This window comes from Ceratotherium simum, chromosome 13 (genome assembly GCF_057802395.1).
Source record: "Ceratotherium simum simum isolate JZ-2026a chromosome 13, ASM5780239v1, whole genome shotgun sequence".
NCBI classification, from domain to species: Eukaryota; Metazoa; Chordata; class Mammalia; order Perissodactyla; family Rhinocerotidae; genus Ceratotherium; species Ceratotherium simum.
The window spans coordinates 51,218,959-51,242,578 of record NC_141912.1 but is presented as its reverse complement, the minus strand read 5'-3'; the positions used below and the strand labels follow the sequence as shown (position 1 = coordinate 51,242,578).

The following is a 23,620-nucleotide window of genomic DNA, read 5'->3' as shown; positions in this document are numbered from 1 at the left end:
GTAAAGAATGCTTAGGAATAAAAAGAAAAAAATATGAACACACCAGAAGAATAAACGCTAAAGAGTTTGAATACGTGAGCCACAAAAGAAGACATACATCTGACTAAAACATATGGAAAAATGTTCTTCCTTACTAGAATTAAAATAAATGTTAATTAAAACAATAATTTATACCACTTTAAAATTTTAAATCGGCAAAGGTGAAAAAGAGTGAATCCCAAGTTGACAAAAGGGAGGAGATGTAGACATTCAGGCAGGAAAGAATATTATAGATTAGCCTAGTTTTGTAAACAAAATAAAATAAAATAATATTTATGTATGCACATATGTGGATAGAGAAGTGTCTGGAGGAACATCCAACAGAACAAGGATCCCGGTTAGTAGCTACTGCTTTGGTGTGCTTTTCTCTACGTACAGATTTTCTTCATTGAGTAGTTATTACTTTTGTAGTTATTTTAACATCATTATTTATTTGTTTAATGTGATTTTTGTGAGTCCTTACCCTATGTCAAACATTGAGCTACGGCCTAGAGATACAATAGCAAGTAAAAAGCGACATGGTCTCTGCCCACAGACGTTAGTCAAGTAAATATAAAGTAAATGTAACATTACGTATGTGGTAAATGCTATGAAGAAGGGCTATATAGGATTCTGAAAACATATGTATATGGGAACTGGAGGCAGTAACGGAGGTGAGAGCAGGCTTCCCTGAAGAATGATTTCAGAGGTGGAAACTGAAAGATGAGTGCGCTTTAATTAAACAAAGTGAGGGCAGGGTATGTGTGGGAAGAGCACTGTAGCCAGAGCAAACAGCATTCAATCATTCAACACATATCTGAGGAGTACTTACTATGTACCAGGTGTGGTTGTAAGCACTGGAGATGTAGAGGCACATTTGAAGAGACTGCTGTCCTCTGGGAGTTTCCATCTTAGTGGAAAGACACAGATAATAAGCAAATACCGAAATATAAACAACGCAGTTGCAGATTATAAAATGTGCTAGTAAGGAAATAAACAAGGAGGTACAATCAAAAATAGCTGGAGGGTGTGAGGGGTTCCCTTTAAATTGAATGGACAGGAAAGATCTCTCTGGAGAAGGGAAATTTAAGCTGAGATCTGAACGGTAAGAAGGATCCAGCTATTTGATGAGAATGGGCAAGAGTGCTCAATGAAGGAGGGTCATCCAGCATTGTCCTTGAGGTGGCCTTTGGGGGGCAGGGGACAGGAAGGAGGTCACGATAGCTGGACCAGAGTGAGCAGAGGGCAAAGTTGTATGATGTTACAGATGCCAAGTCGCGTGGGACCTTCTTTAAGTATAAGACGTCAAAGGGACAATCACCGAAAGGTTTTACACAGAGGAACTGATGGAATCTGATTATTGTTTTGAAAACCACTCTGGCTGCTATATAGAAGATGGATTGTGGAGACAAGAGCAGAAGTGAGGTATCAGTTAGGAGGCCAGTTGAGGCCAAAAATCATGGTGGCTAGGACTATGGAGGAGGCAGTGGAGATGGAGAGAAGATGGTGCTGTCTGGACATGCCCATGAATTGGATGTTGAGGTGAGGGGAGTGCTTCAGGTTTTTTGATTGGTGGATAATGGAAATGTACACTGAGATGGGAAGACTGGGAGAAGAAAAGGTTTGTCAGAGTAGAGGGTGGCAGGGACGTGGTAAGTTGGAGACACCCAGTGGAGGTATCAAGAAGACAATTAGATACATAACTTAAGACTCAGAGAGAAAATGACAAGGAGTCATCCTGGAAGTGGATGATGTCCCTGATCAAGAAGACACAACAGGTAGAGGAGAAAATTGGAGCCTGGGAATGAGATAGGGGCCAGTCTAACTTTTTAGAAGTTGGTAGAAGAGGAGTCAGCACAGGTGATTGAGAAGCAGAGGGCTGAGAGGTGACTCTATGGTGGGAGGAAGAATGGAGAACACAAGGAACTTGAAAAGATGCCAGGGTGGCTGACCTGGAGAGCAGGGACCAAGCATGACAGAGTTCCAGGGAGTAGTTAGTGGTCAGGGCCATATTCATTGTTAATATCAAAAACCTTAGTTTTTACCCTAAGAGCGTTGAGCAGCTGTTTAGGTTTCTAAGGGGATCATGTGGGAGAAAGGCAGCACATAGAATCACATTTTTGTATCTAAAAAAATCATTCTAGGTACATGCACGCATCGGGAGGGGTCAAAATGGATCTAGGGACATCTTGTAGGAGGTCCAAGCAAGAGATGGTGTAACTTGTAGTTGGGAACTAAAGTGGCAATGGAGAGAAGTGGGCAGATTTAGAGATAGGAGATAAAATCTGTGTGACGTGTTGGATGTGAGGTGCTTTCTTGGTGTCTGGTTTGTGTAGACATATGGTGGTGCCAACCACTAGAAGAGGATTAAGTTTTAGGTTAAAGATTATGAGTCCAGATTTGGTAACATTGAGTTTGAAGTGCCTTTCTGATACCGAAAAGGATTTGTGAAGGAGGCCTTTCAAACAGGGACCAATAAGAAACTTTAATTATTATGAAGTTAGCAGGTTGGAATTTGGCAGGAGCCATATGAATGGATTTTTCTTATAAGAATGTGTTAAAAACCTCATTCAGAGTCTGAGCTACAGGCTATTTTGAAAGAAACTCAATTTTATTAATTAAAACCATCCATAGTAATTAACTAGCTACGATTTATTGAGTTCTTATCGTGAAGGCTTACTATATGTCAGGCCTGTATCAAGCATTTACATACATTATCTCATTTAAATCTCTCAATGCTATAAATTAGGTATTATTATCTGCATTTTATAGATATGAAAACAGAGGCTAGTGAAGTTATGTAAATTTTCCAAGTTCATAAAGCTAGAAGTTCCTAAAGCTGGATTTTTGTGGTTTGTCTGATTCCATTTCTTGTGTTCTATGTTTTACAAATATTAAAAACAAAATGTCTTAGTATCAGTTCTGGGGAGGAGTACCTCAATGAATCGTACCACATATGAATGATGTGTAATTATCATAGTGTATTCATTTTATGAATAGCCTTTCTTTTTTTAACCTTTTAAAAATTTGTAAAATAATTTGACTTGGAAGAAGTTGCAAAAATAGTACAGAGGTTCCGTACACCCTTCACTCCTTGATGATACCTTACATAACCATGGAATACCAAATCCAGCAAGTGGATATTAGGATAGTGTTAACTGAACTACAGACCTTATTCAAACCATTTCTTTAAACATTGATCTATAGTCTTCCTTATGTTGTCAGTTTAATTAGTCTTTCTAATATATTGTTATGGGGACCCCTTTATGAACTTTCACCAACAGAATTAGAGATCTGAACTTATTTGTATATAATTGATTTATTTTAGGAAGAATGTTAGGGTGAAGTCTTCAGAGGAAAATTTCGTGTTAACTTTATAAACTTAGAATCATTTCTTACACTACCAACCAAAGTAAGCTTAGCAAAATATTTTTAAAAAATTGTCTTCTTTTATTCTATGTTCTTATTATATAAAATTATCTCTCAATTTAATTACTCTTTATTGTTGCTTGCCTCAGTTGACTTTTAGGAAGATGAACAAAAATCTTGGCTTTTTTGGATTTCAGATAAGTCAAAAGAAGTTATGCTTAGATTTAAATAAATTTGTTTTTTCACCCATTACAACTATTAAGTGTATATTTTACTGTGAGTCTTTCAAGGGTGATTATGTGTTCTTTGAAATTAAATGGTTATTTTATCAATCAATCCTATGATAAAGGTTTTAGATTTTATCCTGGTCATTGGAAGATTTCAAACGGGGCAGGAGAGGGTCCAATTTATGTTTTAATCTGATTTATGCTTTGTGGAGAACTGACTGTTAGTGGGGACAGAAGTGGAAGCAGAGAGACTAACCATTAAGACGTTGCAATAACATTGCCATCTTTCGGGTGACACGTGCTGGTGGCTTAGGTCAGTGTGGCAGCGATGGAGGAGGAAAGAAGTGGTTACATACACTTTGAAGACAGAGGCCACATGATTTGCTGATAGATTGGGTAAAAGAGAAAGAAGGGTCAAAGATCACTGTAAAACTTTTGACCTAAGCAACCAAAAGTGTTATAATTTACCCATGAGAGGGAAACTGGGAGAAGAGTAGGTTTATGGGGAACCTTCCTCAAGGGTTTTTATTTTTTTCTTATTCCTTACGTCATTTACTTTTTTAAAGAAAGACCTTGTATAAAGCGTTATCCAGTCTCTTCATCCTGTTATTTTCTGTGTTTCTCAAGCAATTTATTAACTTACTCTGTTATTTACAAGGAAATGCTCTAAATTGAAGAACAAGTCATTTGTTACCTCAACCTTTTCACCGGGACCCAGACCTTTATTTCTAAGGTCATCATTAATTATATCTATTCTGTTATCTCCTATATCAAATTAGTGATGCTGTTCTTTGCGTCTACTTGTTTGGAATATTTCTCATTCCTCTTCTTTCTGCTACGTTCTCACTTCAGCTCTTCACACATGGCTCTCTGTAACAACTTTTGTTCTGGCTCCCCAAATACTTGGTAAATGAAATAAGGGGTCAATACCCATGCATCTCCTCTTTACCTTTACATTTCCTACTTATCCTACTTATCTGAGTCCTAGTGGTCTACTGGTTAAGATTCGGTGCTCTCCTGTAGCAGCCTGGGTCCATTCCTGGTCACCACCTGTCTATAGGTTGTCGTACTGTGGCGGCTGTGTGTTGTTGTGATGCTGTAAGAAAGCTATGCCACTGGGATTTCAAATACCAGCAGGGTCACCAATGGTGGACAGGTTTCAGCAGAGCTTCCAGACTGAGACAGACTAGGAAGAAGGAGCTGGCCACCCACTTCCAAAAAAACTGGCCGTAAAAACCCTATGAAATGGGACTGGCCTGGTAGCGTCGTGGTTAAGTTTGCATGCTACGCTTCAGCAGCCCAGGGTTTGTGGGTTCAGATCCCGGGTGCAGACCTACACACCACTCATCAAGCCATGCTGTGGCAGCATCCCACATGTAAAGCAGGGGAAGATTGGCACAAATGTTAGCTCAGTGACAATCTTCCTCAAGCAAAAAGAGGAAGATTAGCAACAGATGTTAGCTTGGGGCCAATCTTCCTCACCAAAAAACAAAAACAAAAAACTACAAAAAATTATGAGTAGCAGCAGAACGTTATCTGATATAGTGCTGGAAGTTGAGAGGTTGGCGCGAAAAGACCAGGCAGGGTTCCACCCTGCAGTACACAGAGTTGCTAGGAGTCAGAATACACTCGGTAGCACTGATAACAAACTTATCCTTAAACATTCCATTGTTTCTCCCCCAAGGCTTTCAATCTCCCCTCTAGCACATACTGACTTTCCCACCCTCTGAACCAATATGGTATGTTATTTTCTAATTTGTAATTTTAATATCAATATGCTTCCTAGTGACTGGTACTAAGCTGCTTAAAGTATGTGTCCTGTTCTTCCAAGTGGCTTCTACAGGAGGGGGAAAATATCGTTTTTCATTGATTTGGTATATTACTTAGCATCTAGTACACAGCAGAACATAGAGAAGACTTCTAATAAATGCTTTCTACGTTGAATTAATATGTCTTTTCTAGAAATCAGAGCTTATGGAGCCTCTTGGCTCAATGGCATATTGTCTAATAAAGGAGAATCTTTAATTTCAAAAATGACTATAATTTATTTTGCTTATTGCTCAAATCTCATTATTATACTATAAAAATTTAGTTCAAGTATTAGAATATAGAGTCAGTGGCCTTATTCATTTATTGGCAGGAATCTGGATCACATATGTAGCCTCTAAAAGAAGATTATTCCTTCTGGTCCACTGAACTAGCAGGTCCTAATCTCAGATTGGCTGTTGTCTCCATACTGGAAAATGGCATATGAGTTGGGAAGGCAAGATGGAAATAGTATTCTATGATGAAAAAGAGCTTTAAATTTGAGGGCAGGTGGAGTAAAATAGTTCTAATTGTACAATTAACTGAATGTATAGTTTTGGGTAAATTATCCCCTCCGAGCCCCAGTTTCTTTTTATATAATGTGAGAATAATAATGCCTAGCTAATAGAGTAATTATAAGGATTCAGTGAGTTAATGTATGTAAAGTGCCAGTTTCTGGCACAAAGTAAGCCCCAAGACACGGTAGTTATTGTGATAATCAGGATTTTTTTAGTTGAAAGTAAAAGTAACCTTTCTTAATCCATTAGAGAGATTGTGCCAGGCCCTCCCCCACCTCCCCTATTTCTCTATCTCAACCTCATTTGTTTCTACTGAAGAGGGTTTTCCCACTTTGTAGGGTGCAAGCGACCCCAGCGCTGTTGGACTTTTCCCAGTTTTACCACCAGAGAGGAAATTACTCTCTCCCCTTAGTTTCAATTCAAAAGTCCAGGTGACGATAATGTCAGATGATAACACTAAAAACAAAAAGAGCAAATATGTGAGGTGATGGATGTGTTAATTAACTTGATGGGAGGAATCCTTTCCCAATGTATATGTCTATCAAATCATCACAGTGTACACCTTAAACATCTTACAATTTTATTTGTCGATTCAAGCTGACCAATTTGACAAAACACTGACAAAACAATAAAGCTGAAAAACAATCAAGTCTGGGGGAAGGATTTTGACAAACAAAGGCAGATTGGATCCCTTGCCCACACTTTGGTAGAGGGTTTGTGGGCTTATGGTCTACAGCTCTTGCTGGGGTCACTTACTTAGTATGGTGGCTGAGGAGAGCCGTTCTCAGAAGAAACGTGGTGGATTTCCTGGCACAAAGGAGAAAGGAGGCAAGGTAGACAAATAATTGACTTCTATGACAGCTATTCTTGTTGTCATCACTACCAACATCATTGTAGGATTCAGTTTCATCAATACCTCGCATAGCCCAATGCAGTCTGAGGGTCCTCAGAACATTTCAATGGCGCTAACAAAAAAATAAATTTAAACTGAAATTTCAAAAAATAGCTTCCATGTTAGTAGACTTCAGAAATCTATGGCCATCTTATTCCTGTGGGGAAAACATTTTGGAATCTGGACACTCTGAACCTGTGGTCAAATGCAGTTATTATCATTAAGACCTCCCCAACGTTTAGTTAACAAATGCATTTAAGTCGTAGGTGTTTATATATAAATGTCTTATACATGGTTGTAAAAACTTTTTAAATCAAATTTGAAAGCATTTTTTTTGTTCTTTGCAATTATATTCTTTTGACCAAAAGTATTATATTTTCTCTAAACTAGATAAAATGTTCATGCCAAAACAAAGGAAACTGTGCTGATATTTTGTTTATGTTGTTTTAAAAGTTATCTTTCATGAGACTTCTGCAGTGATTATTCATAGTTTCCTGTCTCTTCTCATATGGTTTCCATTTAGGTCCAGTTATGTTGCAAGCAGCTCTTCTAATTTTTTTGTTTATTTATTGTTTTAGGTGTGTTTTGCTCGGAACAACAAGGGTCTCTCCTCACCCCTGTAGCCATAGGACTCTTATTAGTATTAATCAGACACAGGGAATACAGCTGGGATTCAAGCAGTCCTTAAGTTAGGATTTCTTGAAATGGTTGAAGGGTAATTGTAATGGTGGAAGACTGTGAGTGGGAAGTGTGGATTTTGGAATTTAAGGAAAACTGATACTTGACTAGCAGAACCATCTAGGTTATTGATCCTGGGACCATGATTTTTTCTGAAGTTACTACTGTTGCTATGTGGACATAGAAGTGGAAGATGCCGTGTTCCCTTGCTATCTGTGTACGGTCCTTATGAGGTATAGAATCCCAAGGCTTCAGGAGTATAGAGGAGAAATAAGTGGTGATGAACATGTAAGGTTTTGGAAGCCTTAATGGAAAAGGGCAGCTTAAGTTTTTTTTTGCTGAGGAAGACTCACCCTGAGCTAACATCTGCTGCCAATCCACCTCTTTTTTTTTTTTTTTTTTTTGCTTGAGCAAGATCAGCCCTGAGCTAACATCTGTGCCAATCTTCCTTTATTTTGTATGTGGGATATTGCCACAGCATGGCTGGTGAGGTGGGTAGGTCTGTGCCCAGGATCTGAACCCACAAACCCAGGCCGCTGAAGAGGAGCACGTGGAACTCTAACCACTCGGCCACAGGGCCAGGCCCTCATTTATGTTTTTAATATAAAGTTTGAACTATTAATTTCAATAATTCTTTTTTTTCTTTGCCTAGAACATTGGTAGGCACTATGGGGTTTACATAGCTAGGTAGTCATGTTTTGATTAAATATTAACTAACAATATCAAAAGTTGAATAGCCACAGAAGAGACAAGTACAAATTCAGTTACGAGGCAATATTATCTATTATGTCAAATTTATAGTGGAACAGAAATGGGTAGTTGCTTTAATATTCTGTACCTGTGAGTTTTCTAGGATGTCATAGCAAATCAAGAACAAAGGTAAGACTCAACTCTTTCATTAAAATTGCATCAATTGACAATAGTCTTTTTCTCTCTCTCTGAATATCTCTCTCTTTCTCTCTCTCTCTAACCTCTGGTGCACAGATTTGAATTCATCGCAATCTTTGGTTCATAACAGATCCATACCATTGGCCCTTTAATTTGTTTGTTTCTTTTTTTTGGTGTTAATATTCTATAGTAAACATCTGTGAATTCCCCACCCACACAGTAGACTCTTTAAGGACGTCTACTAGTCAAAAATCTAAGCTGTCATTGTTTTAATGCAAATGACATGTGTTTTATTCACCATTATGTCTCTAGCACCTACTATAGTGTCTGGTGCATGCCAGTTGCTCTGTCAACATTTACTGGGAGAGAAGAGTCTATTGTCAAAGCTTGTTAAAATTTGGACATTAGCAAAAGAGGCAGGTAATTAAAATAAACTTATGCCATTGATGTTGGTAATGACTGTGAATGGAGAATAAAGCAGATATATTCATGAGGAGAAGCTAGGCGGCAGTGAAAGACTGAACAAAAATTATTTTCAATGTGAGTTAAAGAAAGAATGAACAGGAGGAAGAGTCAAGATGGCGGCGTAGGCAGACTCGGAACTCACCTCCTCCCGTGGACACAGCCAATTTACAACTACTCGTGGAAAAATTACCCCTGAGACAGAACTGAAAACTGGATAAGAGGAACTCCTGCAACAACGGACAATCCTAACTGAGGTAGGAGAGGCAGAGACTCCCTTCCGGAGAGGAAAAACGCCGCCTGCACAAGCCGCCAGCTTCACGGCCGCCCGGGAACAGCGCACAGGTACGCAGCCTCCCTGGAGGCGCGGGGCCCTGAGCCGGGGAGCGCCCCCGCTGTGGGCATTTTGTGGACCCAGCACAATCGAGACCAGCGGCATAATATCTGACTGTGCCTGCTACTAAAGCATTGGGGAGCACCCCCGGAAAAGCTGGTTCACAAAGAAACTAAAACTGGCTCTTAAAGGGCCCACGCACAAACTCACCTGTTCCAGAAAGCATCCTAAAATCACCGGAAAGAAAGGTGCACAGTGCTTCGGTGACAAGAGACTCACCTAACAGGCCCTGAGTGCATCTTGGTGAGGGGTGAGACCTCTCCAGGGACTGGGACATTGGCGGCGGCCATTGTTGTGGCCTGGTGTGAGCGTGCTGACACAGACGCCATTGGAGTTCTCCCTGAGACCTGCTAGCCCAGGGTCTGCTCCACCCGCTAGAGCACCGATTTAATCCAGCTCAGCCAGGGCAGGCAGCCCACCCTAGAGACTGGCCCCACCCAACAACAAGCCCTCAGGCAACTAGTGGGCCTGCATAGATTGGTGACTGGATTCTCTGCAGCCTGGCAACTGAGCTGACTTGAGCTGGGCAGGGTGTGCACAAGGAGCGGGTGGAGAGTGTGGGGTGGTGGCGGAGTGTGTGGGGCTCCCGCCGTGGAGAGACTGGGTCCGCTTGGGGAGGTCGGGGCGCTCACACGAGGCAGGACTGTGTTGACTGTGTGTGTGGACCTGTGGGCAACAGGGCTTGTCAGCTGCAGAAGACTTGTGCTTCTCAAAGAGCCACATAGGAGGTTTGCCCCACCTTCCAAAGCCTGAAACAATTGGGTGCTCCTGTGCCTAAGGGCAGCCCCACCCAGCTGCAATCCTCAGAGAGCTGACAAGAGACCTAATAGGCTAGAGGTTTACAGCAATTCTAAGGCCCTGAGCCTAACAACCTGCCACACTGGGGGCCTACTCACTTAAAAGAAATACTGCAACACAGATGTGGTATTAGAACTTGCAGCCAACTGTGCTGGGGCTCCCCACACCTGATAAAGAGACTGAAGGGCCCACAACAACTACAAACAGCTGAGCATTACAACAGCTGGCCAGGAGCATAACTCAGCCTCCCTGGGCGCCTATAGGGAGAGCTAACAGGCCACAATAGAAGGACACACGTAGCCCACATAGGGGCCACCCCTGGAACACTGAGAACTGAGGGAAGCACACTGGAAGCCTCCAAAGCCATCACTTACATAAGGTCACCTATCCAAGAGCAGGAGACGTAGCTGACCTACCTAATACATAGACACAAGCACAGGGAAAGAGGCAAAATGAGGAGGCAAAAGAATACATTCCAAGTAAGGGAACAGGACAAAACCCCAGAAAAGGAACTAAGTGAAACAGAAATGAGCAACCTACCCGACAGAGAGTTCAAACTAAGAGTGTTAAGGATGCTCACTGATCTGGGGAGAAGAATAGATGAACTCAGTGAGAATGTCAACAAAGAAATGGAAGATATAAAAAAGAACCAATCAGAAATGAAGAATACAATACTGGAAATGAAAAATTCATTAGAGGGACTCAAAAGCAGAGTAGAGGATACAGAAGAACGGATCTGTGAGCTAGAAGAAAGACTAGAAGAAATTACCCAAGGTGAACAGGTAAAAGAGAAAAGAATTAAAAAGAGTGAGGACAGTCTAAGGGACCTCTGGGACAACGTCAAGCGCACTAACATCCGTGTTATAGGTGTCCCGGAAGGAGAAGAGCGAGACAAGGGGGCAGAGAATCTATTTCAAGAAATAATAGATGAAAACTTCCCTAACCTAAGGAAGGAAACAGACATCCAGGTACAGGAGGCACAGAGAGCCCCAAACAAGATAAACCCAAAGAGGCCCACACCAAGACACATCATAATCAAAATGTCCAGAATTAAAGATAAAGAGAGAATCCTAAAAGCCGCAAGAGAATGTCAAGTTACATACAAAGGAAACCCCATAAGGCTATCAGCTGACTTCTCAGCAGAAACCTTACAGGCTAGAAGAGAATGGCACGATATATTTAAAGTGCTAAAAGGAAAACTTACAGCCCAGAATACTCTACCCAGCAAGATTATCGTTCAAAATGGAAGGAGAGATCAAAATTTTCCCAGATAAGCAAAAATTAAAGGAGTTTGTCACCAAGAAACCAGTGTTACAAGAAATGTTAAAGGGACTGATTTAAGGGGAAAAGAGAAGACCACAAATAGGAAAAATTATCTATTTCCACGATTAGAACGTAATGGATACAAATGCACAAAAAAGAAGTTGGATATGATATCAAAAACATAAAAGGAGGGAGGAGGGTAGTTAAAGAGTACAGCTTTCAGACAGAGGTCAAACTAAAGTGACCATCAATTCTGTATAGAAGAAGTAAGGAATAGAGAAGGACTACTAAAACACTGAGGGAAAAAAAAAAGTTAAAAAATGGCAGTAAGTACATACTTCAATAGCTACTTTAAACGTCAATGGACTAAAAGCTCCAATTAAAAGGGATAGGGTGGCTGACTGGATAAAAACAAGACCCATATATATGCTGCATACAAGAGACACACTTCAGACCTAAAGACACTCACAAACTGAAAGTGAAGGGATGGAAAAAGATACTCCACGCAAATGGCAATGAAAAGAAAGCTGGGGTAGCAGTACTCATATCAGACAAAATAGACTTTAAAACAAAAACTGTAAAACGAGACAAAGAAGGGCATTACATAATGATCAAGGGAACAATCCAACAAGAGGATATAACACTTGTAAATATCTACGCACCCAATGTAGGTGCACCTAAATATATAAAGCAATTATTAACAGACATAAAAACAGAAATAGACAGTAACACAATAATAGTAGGGGACTTTAACACTCCACTTACACCAACGGATAGATCATCCAAACAGAAGATCAATAAGGAAACATTGGCCTTAAACGACACACTAGAACAGATGGACCTAGCAGATATATACAGAGCATTCCATCCAAAAACCGAAGAATACACGTTCTTTTCAAATGCACATGGAACATTCTCCAGGATTGATCACATATTAGGCCACAAAACAAGTCTCCATAAATTTAAGAAGATTGAAATAATACCAAGCATCTTTTCTGACCACAACGGTATGAAACTAGAAATCAACTATAGGAAGAAAATCAGAAAAGCCACAAATACATGGAGATTAAACAAAATGCTACTGAACAACGATTGGGTTAACGAAGAAATCAAAGAAGAAATCAAAAAATACCTGGAGACAAATGAAAATGAAAATACGACATAGCAGAATTTATGGGATACAGCAAAAGCGGTTCTAAGAGGGAAGTTTATAGCAATACAGGCCTATCTCAACAAACAAGAAAAATCTCAAATAAACAATCTAACAATGCACCTAAAGGAACTGGAAAAAGAAGAACAAACAAAGCCCAAAATCAGTAGAAGAAGGGAAATAATAAAAATCAGAGCAGAAATAAATGAAATAGAGGCCAAAAAAACAATAGAAAAAATTAATAAAACCAAGAGCTGGTTCTTTGAAAAGATCAACAAAATAGACAAACCTTTAGCTAGACTCAGCAAGAAAAAAAGAGAGAAGGCACAAATAAGTAAAATCAGAAATGAAAGAGGAGAGGTTACAACAGACACCTCAGAAATACAAAAGATTATAAGAGAATACTATGAAAAACTATATGCCAACCAATTCGACAATCTGGAAGAAATGGATAAATTCTTAGAATCATACAACCTTCCAAAACTGGATCAAGAAGAAGTAGAGAATTTGAATAGACCAATCACCAGTAAGGAGATCGAAACAGTAATCAAAAACCTCCCCAAAAATAAAAGTCCAGGACCAGACGGCTTCCCTGGTGAATTCTACCAAACATTCAAAGAAGACTTAATACCTATCCTTCTCAAACTCTTCCAAAAATTGAGGAGGGGGGGAAAGCTCCCTAACTCATTCTACGAAGCTGACATTACCCTGATACCAAAACCAGACAAGGACAACACAAAAAAAGAAAACTACAGGCCAATATCACTGATGAACATCGATGCGAAAATCCTCAACAAAATACTAGCAAATCGCATACAACAATACCGTAAAAAGATTATACACCATGATCAAGTGGGATTTATTCCAGGTATGCAGGGATGGTTTAACATTCGCAAATCAATCAACGTAATACACCACATTAATAAAATGAAGAATAAAAATCACATGATCATCTCAATAGATGCAGAGAAAGCATTTGACAAGATCCAGCATCCATTTATGATAAAAACTCTGAATAAAATGGGTATAGAAGGAAAGTACCTCAACATAATAAAGACCATATATGAGAAACCCACAGCTAATATCATCCTCAATGGTGAAAAACTGAAAGCTATCCCTCTAAGAACAGGAACCAGACAAGGATGCCCACTCTCACCACTCCTATTTAACATAGTATTGGAAGTCCTAGCCAGAGCAATCAGGCAAGAGAAAGAAATAAAAGGGATCCAAATTGGAAAGGAAGAAGTGAAACTGTCACTATTTGCAGATGACATGATTTTATATATAGAAAACCCTAAAGAATCCACCAGAAAACTTTTAGAAGTAATAACCGAGTATGGTAAAGTTGCAGGATACAAAATCAACATACAAAAATCAGTTGCATTTCTGTACACTAACAACGAAGTAGCAGAAAGAGAAATTAAGAATACCATCCCATTTACAATTGCAACAAAAAGAATAAAATACCTAGGAATAAACTTAACCAAAGAGGTGAAAGATCTGTACACCGAAAACTATAAAACATTGCTGAAAGAAATTGAAGAAGACACAAAGAAATGGAAAGATATTCCGTGCTCTTGGATTGGAAGAATTAACATAGTTAAGATGTCCATACTTCCTAAAGCCATCTATAGATTCAATGCAATCCCTATCAAAGTTCCAACAACATTTTTCACAGAAATAGAACAAAGAATCCTAAAATTTATATGGAACAACAAAAGCCGCCGAATAGCTCAAGGACTCCTGAGAAAAAAGAACAAAGCTGGAGGTATCACACTCCCTGATTTCAAAATATACTACAAAGCTATAGTAACCAAAACAGCATGGTACTGGCACAAAAACAGACCCACAGATCAATGGAATAGAATCGAAAGCCCAGAAATAAACCCACACATCTATGGACAGCTAATCTTTGACAAAGGAGCCAAGAACATACAATGGGGAAAAGAAAGTCTCTTCAACAAATGGTGTTGGGAAAACTGGATAGCCATATGCAAAAAAATGAAAGTAGACCCTTACCTTACACCATACACAAAAATTAACTCCAAATGGATTAAAGACTTGAATGTAAGACCTGAAACTGTGAAACTTCTAGAAGAAAACATAGGCAGTACGCTCTTCCACATCAGTCTTAGCAACATCTTTTTAAACACCACATCTGACCGGGCAAGAGAAACAATAGAAAAAATAAACAAATGGGACTACATCAAACTAAAAAGCTTCTGCACAGCAAAGGAAACCATCAAGAAAACGAAAAGACAACCTAACAATTGGGAGAAGATATTTGCAAACCATACATCTGATAAGGGCTTAATCTCCAAAATATATAAAGAACTCATGCATCTCAACAACAAAAAAACTACCAACCCAATTAAAAAATGGGCAAAAGACCTGAACAGACATTTCTCCAAAGAAGATATACAGATGGCCAACAGACACATGAAAAGATGTTCAAAATCACTAACTATCAGGGAAATGCAAATCAAAACTACAATGAGATATCACCTCACGCCCGTCAGAATGGCTATAATTAACAAGACAGGAAACAACATGTGTTGGAGAGGATGTGGAGAGAAGGGAACTCTCATACACTGCTGGTGGGAGTGCAAACTGGTGCAGCCACTATGGAAAACAGTATGGAGATTCCTCAAAAATCAACGATAGAACTACCATATGATCCAGCTATTCCACTGTTGGGTATTTATCCAAAGAACTTGAAAACACCAATTTGCAAAGGTACATGCACCCCTGTGTTCATTGCAGCCTTATTCACGATAGCCAAGACTTGGAAGCAGCCTAAGTGCCCATCAAGGGACGAATGGATAAAGAAGCTGTGGTATATATACACAATGGAATACTACTCAGCCATAAGAAACGACGAAATCCAGCCATTTGTGACAACATGGATGGACATTGAGGGTATAATGCAAAGTGAAATAAGTCAGAGGGAGAAGGCCAAATACCGTATGATTTCCTTCATTAAGTAGTAGATAATAACAACAATAAACAAACACATAGGGACAGAGATTGGATTGGTGGTTACCAGAGGGGAAGGGGGGAGGGAGGAGGGTGAAAGGGATAATTCGGTACATGTGTGTGGTGATGGGTTGTAATTAGTATTTTGGTGGTGAACATGATGTAGTCCATGCAGAAATAGAAGTACAATGATGTACACCTGAAATTTTTACAATGTTATAAACCAATGTTACTGCAATAAACAAAAATTAAAAAAAAAAAAAAAAAAAAAAAAAAAGAAAGAATGAACAAACCCCTCATTATTTCATATTATGATGAAAGCACAATGCTTGGAACATAGAGCACTGAAGGAATGTATGCCTTTAGTCCCCACAATAACAGTGGCATGTTAATAAATATTGTCACTTTTCAGATGAAGATATAAAACAGAGAAGTTATGTGACTTCTCAAGGTCATACAGCTAGTAAGTACAACTCGAGGATTTGCACTGTGTCTGTCTGACCATGAAAGTATGAGCCTTAAAGCATGATGATAAATTGTCTGAAAATGGTATTATAGATCTTTAGAAAAGTTGAGAAAAGATCCCTTCTGAAATACCTTTATTATTCAAACTGTTTCCCAATCAAGCATGAAGATTTCCATTTAGGAAACCATGTGTAGATGGTGTATACTAAACTCTGGAACTTTGACTCTTTTTTGTTCCTTTGTCTTGTCCTTCTTTGTCCTTGGCCACAGAATATCTTTGCTATCCCTGTATTGTATACAGATAAGCCAGAAGGTTGACTCCATTAACATTAAACTTTTCTCAAAAGCCTTTATCTCTGTCTTGACTTGGCATTTCTTCTTCAGCCTCCCTGATGGGATTGTTGGTTGAGTGGATTTCCTCTTCTCTCTGGAGTTAGTGGGTGATCTGTGTTACGTTGCCAGTGTACTTGATGCCATCTTTATGCTGTTACAGAATTATAGTAGAGGACAAAGTGGATTGGCAACCCCATGACAAAATTGTCCTCAGCTCCTCTTCTTATGAGCCTCACGAAACAGAGGTCCTCACCGTGAAAGAAGTCAAGGGCCACCATGTTAGTCTCCATGAACGGCTCAAACACCGGCACATTGGTAAGACTTTGGTTTGTTGGTTAAGGAAAGTGAATGAGTCTGAAAGAAAGTGTTCAGCAACCTGCCTGGGGACCTTGGATCCAATCGCCATTAAGAGGGGATGGCTAATACCTTACTGCTGCCCTAGACTCATCCTAGAAGGCTTTATCTCTATTCCTTCATTAATTTTATTGCCTAATTTTAAAAGTATACTTAGATGCATGGGGATTTTTTGCTTTTTATTTATAATGGCAAGTCTGGAAGCAAGCAGAATGGTTAAGAATCTTGTTCAAGGTCACTGGACATTTTCATGGCTAAGCCAGAATAAACCTCGTGGGAGCTGTTTCCAGTTCATTTCCTGGCACATTGAATCGTGCAATCACTTAGAATGTGGTAGTTATTGTAAATAATGACTTTTTCCATACTTAGGAATGTGTCCTTTCTGACATGAAGTTCGTTTCCTGTATGGATTACTACTACTACCAAAAAAAAAAAAAAGCCAAGTATCTTTCCCCCACAAAAAAGTATTGAGTATTTTCATACACTATACACAGTTAAAATATATTGCATATAAATAATAAATAACCATAAGTTTCCTGGTTCAGTCTAATAAATAGATTTTTACCTGGGAAATAGAGCTAATAAGTAATAAAACATGGAAATAGAGGAATCAGGGAATATCTTTTTGTTTCTGACACGTGAGAGGGAAATACGTATTTTCAACAGGACTATATCTGGAGCTATTTCTAAGTCAGAGTTCCAAGGATGATTTCTTTTTTAAAAAATGTCTGAGAAAAGAGAAATGTTCAGCAATCCTTGCCAATAAGATGCAAGGTGAAATGCAAATGGGAGGGCAGTGAAACAAACCAGTGAGGTGCTTCGGTTCCCACAGCTGAGGTGGCTCCTTCAGGCAGCAGTGAGCTTGACACCCACCAGGAGAGGACGCTGCTACTGGTCTTTATCCCTTTATTCAGACATTGCAGGTTTTGTTCTGTCACTGCCTCAGTTGATCTGGGATTCCTCCCTCTCGTGAGCGAGGTCCTGGACAATGTACCACCGAATGGTGGTCTCATGCCGATGAATTTAAGGAAGGAGCTTGGGGACCCCACTAATTGGACAGGTCTGCCCTGACATCCCTGCACCAGTAGCCTGTCCCAATACCCACAGTTATTGAGGAGAAATGAATTCTTGCTCAAAGATCCCAAAGAGAGACAAGTGAACGGGCTTTTCATTTCTCAGCTGACATTTGCGGAGAATGCCCGAGGAAAAGCAGACCTCAGTGTTGGTAGGACTTCCAAGGGGAGAGGAGTGTTTTCATTTCTCAGGTTTGCTGGGTCTCCAGCTGGTGGTTTCCAAAATAGATTTTTAAAGTTTTTTCTTCCCCAACTCCTGTTGCCTCAGGAAGTGTCCATGTCATGGAGGATGGCCGATACATTCCTTTGGCTGCTGAGGTTGGACTTTTGACCCGAAATATACGAATCCAGCCTGATATATCATGTAAGGGGAGACTACTTGTGGGGTACTTCAGGAAATCCAGCAGAGAAGAATTTTCAGGTAAATAAAATTTTAAGTTACTAAGCATTACCAATTGGAGCCCAGTCATCTGGGACACTCAGAAGTTTCAACTGTGAGAATTTTCACTTATAAAACAAAATGTTCAAATCAGATGGCTCCTTTGTGCTCTGAGAAGCTACGAATTTTCAGTTCGAATCTGTGCTTAATTATCAGTGTGATCTTAAAATAATATACTAGCAATCAACACATATGTACATTTTTACCTCAAAGAAAACATCTTCAGCAGATGTGCAATTTCCTCTGCTTTGAAATTATAGATGATTTAATGACCACTTGAATTTTATCTCTTTCCTGAATTTCTATTACTCTTTCCCAGTAGTGTGCTATATCTGATGGCAGGCCTCAGCTCGTGCCATAAATTAATAGTATAAATTTAAATAAAAATGATTTCCATATTCTAGACTACTTTAAGGATCAGTTCAATCTCTCTCGTTTCTTTCAAGCTTTAGCTCTTATGGAATGCTGCAAAATTATCTGATTTGTACCTTATTTCTTAAACTTGTGTTCCTTAAATATTATTTCCAAGTTGCTTCCTAGTCAAAAAAATTGGGGATAGGCTATCACTGTAGCTCCATCTTAGAAAGTCATTGTGTAAATGAATACGATAAAGGGTCTGAGAAGGCCTGGAATAAAGGATCTAATCACTTCCTAAATATGTTGAGCATGGAACACTTTTTGTTGGCACATCTGTTTCACCAGTATGGTAAAGGCCAGTGTTTGGACGTTAAATAAAAGGTTCAGGATTTCTGGTCCATAGAACAGGCTCTCTCTCCATAAGCTCTAACTCCATCAGTTCTCAACAGAAGTGATTTTGTCCCTCCCTCCCCTCCTAAGGACATTTGGCAATGCCTGGAGACGTTTCTGCTTGTCACAACTTGGGGAAGCTTCTGGCCTCTAGTGGGTAGATGCTAAACATCCTACAATGCACAGGACAGCCTCCCACAAGAAAGGGTCATCTGGTCCAAAATGTCAATAGTGTTGAGGTTGAGAAATCCTGCTCTAGGAGACTGAGACAAAGGCTGAGTTCTGGTCTTGTAGAAATGAGACTGTCCTGCAGTATATGAAGGTGAAGAATCAGGAGGGAGAGCAAGACAGGGCCCCTTTTAACTGAGGTGCAGGCCAAGCTGGAGCGTGGTCAGAGGAATGGGACATTACCATTTGTTACCACTGGGCTCCAAACCAGAGCAGAACCAGCAGCAAGACTGACTTGGTCTTGAACCTCTGATGTTGCTGATCCTTAAATTTTCTTAAATCATCCCCTGGGGAAAGGAAAGGAACCTATATTGTATGCTTCTTGTGGACCAGGAACTATGCTGGTTTTCATGCCTATTTTATCTCATTTAATCCTAATATCTCTATGAAAGAGACATTTTTATAGATGAGGAAACAGAGTCTGTAATAAAATTGCCTGCTTGTTTGTAAAACTCTATAATGAGCATGTGAACTCCTTGAGGGTAAGGTTGGATCTCATCCCTGTTTTCCTATGTGGTAACTGCTGTGTATTAGGTGCTCCATAAATGTAAATGAATAAAATAAACAAAGAGTAAGAAAAGTCATCCAGCTAGAAAGTGGCAGAGGTAACATTCAAATTCAAGCCTGATTCTGAAGCCATTGTTAAATAAACTTTTCATTTTGTAATCGTTTTAGATTTATAGAAAAGTTGCAAAGATAGTAGGGAGAGTTCCTGTGTATCTTTCACCTGGTTTCCCCAACTGTTAATGTCTGACATAAGTCTGGTACATTTGTCAAAACCAAAAAATTAGCATTGGTGCATAACTATTAATTGAACTCAAGACACTAATAAGATTCCACCAGTTTTTCCACTAATGTCCTTTTTCTGTTCCAGAATCCAATCCAGTTTCCCACACTGTATTAAGAACCCTTGCATTTTTCTGTAACATACTCCAGAGGTAGGAATATGGATGACCTGGAATCTGCAGGTACAGGTCAAGGGTGCCAGCTATGGGTGTTGAAGGGTCATAGGGCAGAAAAGGAGGCTAGGACTTATAATTCCTACTTTTAAATCAGAGACCTCTGCCATTCTCCTTCTGACCAGTGAATCCAGCAAGTTGTACTCAGAATTGTGATTTTCAAAAGGAAAAATAGGAAAATAGTTATGAACAAAATCATGGCTTAATGCTCTATTTAAAGGCTCAAGACATTTTAAGTATTTACTATTGATTAGTTTTCAGTCATTGTTTAATATGCACGCAAGTAAAAAGATCTTGTATAATTTAAAACTATGAATTATAACTGTGCAAGTATGACATAAAAAAAATATTAATTAAAATAATACTGATGCAGTGCCTTGACTGGGATTCTAGAACCGCCTTCCATCCTGCAAAATAAGCTATTTATGTGTGGACTCACACTAGCATTTAGTGTCCTCTGTGCCAAAGTTCTAGGGAGGCAGTTTTGATGGCCTTTTCAGTTATGCGCTATGGGTGAGGGACACTTTAAATTATGTCAAAAGTGATATCACCAGACAAAGAGCTTTTGATGTTTTATCATCCTATGACAATTGCCACACTATCTGCCAGTGTCTTCTCAATCAGAGTCATTTGAGAAATTTAGGCATATTGGAATCCTGCTGTCTGTCTGGCCACAAAGAAAGACATGGTCTTTTACTTCATCTGTCCTTCTCACAAGGGCTTGGGTCTTCACGGCTGCTGATTTGCAAGGGTTCTACTTTCTCATCTTGAAAAGGGAGTGGGGAAGGTGGAGAGTTTAGGCTGGACTACCTTTGAGCTTTAAATATTATTACTAAAACATTATAGCTCCCCCCAATTTTAAAGACAGAAATAACTTTATAGTTTACCTGTATAGTTTACCTTTGGCGGCACTTTTTTCAAAAAATAAAAAAAGAAAGAAAGAAAAAAGGAAAGAAGTGAGGGATAAAGTTGTGACCTACCTGGCTAAGGACATGTGACTAATTATTGGCACGTGGCTATAGTCCAGTCACCTGATGCCGAGTGCGAAGCTGCTCCTTTTATTCCACCGTGTGTCCCTCTCTCTCCCGTGTGCCTGCGTGAGGGCTAATAGTATAGTCTCTGTATCTATATGCCTAGCTCCAAGTCCTAGTATATTACTTAACCCTTCTCTGCTTCAGTTTTCTTATCTGTAATAGGAGGTAACAATTGTACTTACCTCATAGGATTTTTGTGAAAATTAAAAGAGTTGATGTGATATATATATAAATAGTGAAATTTCCTGTGCTTTGAAATTATAGATAATTTAGTGACCACTTAAATTTTATCTCTTTCCTGAATTTCTATGACTCTTCCCCAGTAGTGTGCTATGTCTGATGGCAGGAAATTTACATATATATATATACAAAACAGAACAGTGCCTGGTACATAATGAGTGCTGTAGGAGAGCTAGGTGTTATAGTTATAAAATAACCTCATTTTCTCCTATAATCACGTTACTATCTGTCTTACCAAGAGTACACACACTGACATATTAGTGCTCATCATATTTTTGTGTGTGTGTGTGAGAAGGACTAGCCCTGAGCTAACATCTGCCAATCCTCCCCTTTTTTGTTGAGGAAGACTGGCCCTGGGCTAACATCCGTGCCCATCCTCCTCTACTTTATATGGGATGCTGCCACAGCATGGCTTGACAAGCGGTGTGTCGGTGCGCGCCCGGGATCCGAACCTGCGAACCCCGGGCCGCCGCAGTGGAGTGCGCACACTTAACTGCTGCGCCACCGGGCCGACCCCCCATCATATTTTTAAATCAATCTAGTGGACGTATTTTATACTTTGTGTTAACAATATCCACTTAAAACAGTCCAAATAAAATTCCCTATAAGACTAAATAATTCACTATCCTCTCCCTGTGTAAAAGATGTAGAAAATATTGTTGCAAAAATGAAACAGAGAATTTAGTGTGGCTAGGATAAAAATACGGAATAGATTTATAGGGTCTTTAAAATGATTTTAAAAATATGTTGTTGCCTCTATCATGTCTTAATCAACAAGAATTATTGAATATCATGTTTCTGGCCATAAATTGAGTGGAAGTAAATTTTACACTTATATTATAGCTTAAGAAATGCTTGAAATATTTTATAGAGTTAGCCATTATATTCCTTCATGCGATGTCTTTGTGGGGATGGCTATGACCTTTTCACATGGGGTCACTGAGACACAGAGAGAAAGACATGACTTTGAGGTGAGTGGCCAGGATTCCGTATTCCCTTCAGTCTTATCCAGTTCCTTGACACAATCCTGCAGAAAAATGCACGGAATCTTTAAGCTAGCTGTGCTCATCCTTAAAGCCCATCTCTTTTCTCGATCTCTCCTTTCCTCTCTCCCCATCCTATCACCAGACTCTTCAGACTGCACATGAAACCTTTTCAGGCATTGATGTGATATTTGTAAAGAGTCATATTTTGTTAGTGAGATTCACTGGCTTGAAATATTGTGCTGGTGCTGAGAATAAACTATTACATTTTAATGAAAAATCTGCATATCCTGATGCTCATAAATGGACCATCCTTCTGCCTTTTGTGGAGAAGAAGGAAATCCCTGACAATATGTATTTTGTTTGCAGGTGTCCTTCAACTTTCAAATGTGGAAATTCAGAACTTTGGGTCGCCATTTTATTCATCCATTGAACTCATTAATGTGTCAGCAGGATCCTGGATTGTATCTTCCACTCTGCACCAAAGCTGCGGTGGGGGCATTCATGCAGTTGCCAGTCATGGGGTCATTTTAAATGACAGTATAGTGTTTGGCACTGCTGGTCATGGCATTGATTTGGTGGGTCAGGGCTATTCTCTCTCTAATAACCTTGTGGTTCTGATGACACAGTCAGCACAGTCCACTGTTTGGGTGGCAGGAATCAAAGTGAACCAGGCAAAAGACATCAACCTCCGTGGCAACGTTGTGGCAGGATCAGAGAGACTTGGCTTTCACATCCGAGGCCACAGGTGTTCCTCTCCTGAAGCTCTTTGGTCTGCCAATGTGGCCCACTCAAGCCTTCATGGCCTTCATCTCTATAAGGAAAGTGGACTTGACAACTGTACTGGTATCTCTGGCTTTTTGGCTTTCAAGAACTTTGACTATGGTGCCATGCTACATGTGGAGAACAGTGTGGAGATGGAGAACATCACTCTGGTAGACAATGCTGTTGGTCTTTTAGCGGTAGTATATGTGTCTTCTGTTCCACAGAGTTCCATCAGTAATGTACAGATTGTGCTTAAGAATTCAGTCATTGTGGCCACTAGCTCCTCTTTTGACTGCATTCAGGACAGAATTAAGCCTTCCTCTGCCAACTCGACATCAACAGATCGAGCTCCCTCCAACCCAAAAGGGGGTCGAGTTGGTATTCTGTGGCCTGTATTCACCTCAGAACAAAATCGCTGGCCTCAGGAACCATGGCACAAAGTGAGGAATGGCCATTCAGTTTCAGGAATCATGAAACTTCAAGGTAGGATGTTTGGGCTTATCGAAACAACGTAGTTTCATACGTCTGTGTATAGAATTTTTAATAGTATTCTGAAATTAC

General features: G+C 39.6%; 1 protein-coding gene across 2 annotated transcripts in view; it reads left to right on the top strand.

The window, feature by feature from the left end:
- Nucleotides 1-23,620, top strand: part of PKHD1 (PKHD1 ciliary IPT domain containing fibrocystin/polyductin) — a 431,042-nt gene that overhangs the window by 279,778 nt on the left and 127,644 nt on the right. For both annotated transcript variants that reach the window (XM_014782549.2, XM_087438704.1), the window contains 3 exons: nt 16,398-16,552; nt 17,933-18,085; nt 22,664-23,542. In XM_014782549.2, coding sequence (XP_014638035.2) covers nt 16,398-16,552; nt 17,933-18,085; nt 22,664-23,542 — 1,187 coding nt within the window. The remainder of the gene's footprint in view (nt 1-16,397; nt 16,553-17,932; nt 18,086-22,663; nt 23,543-23,620) is intronic.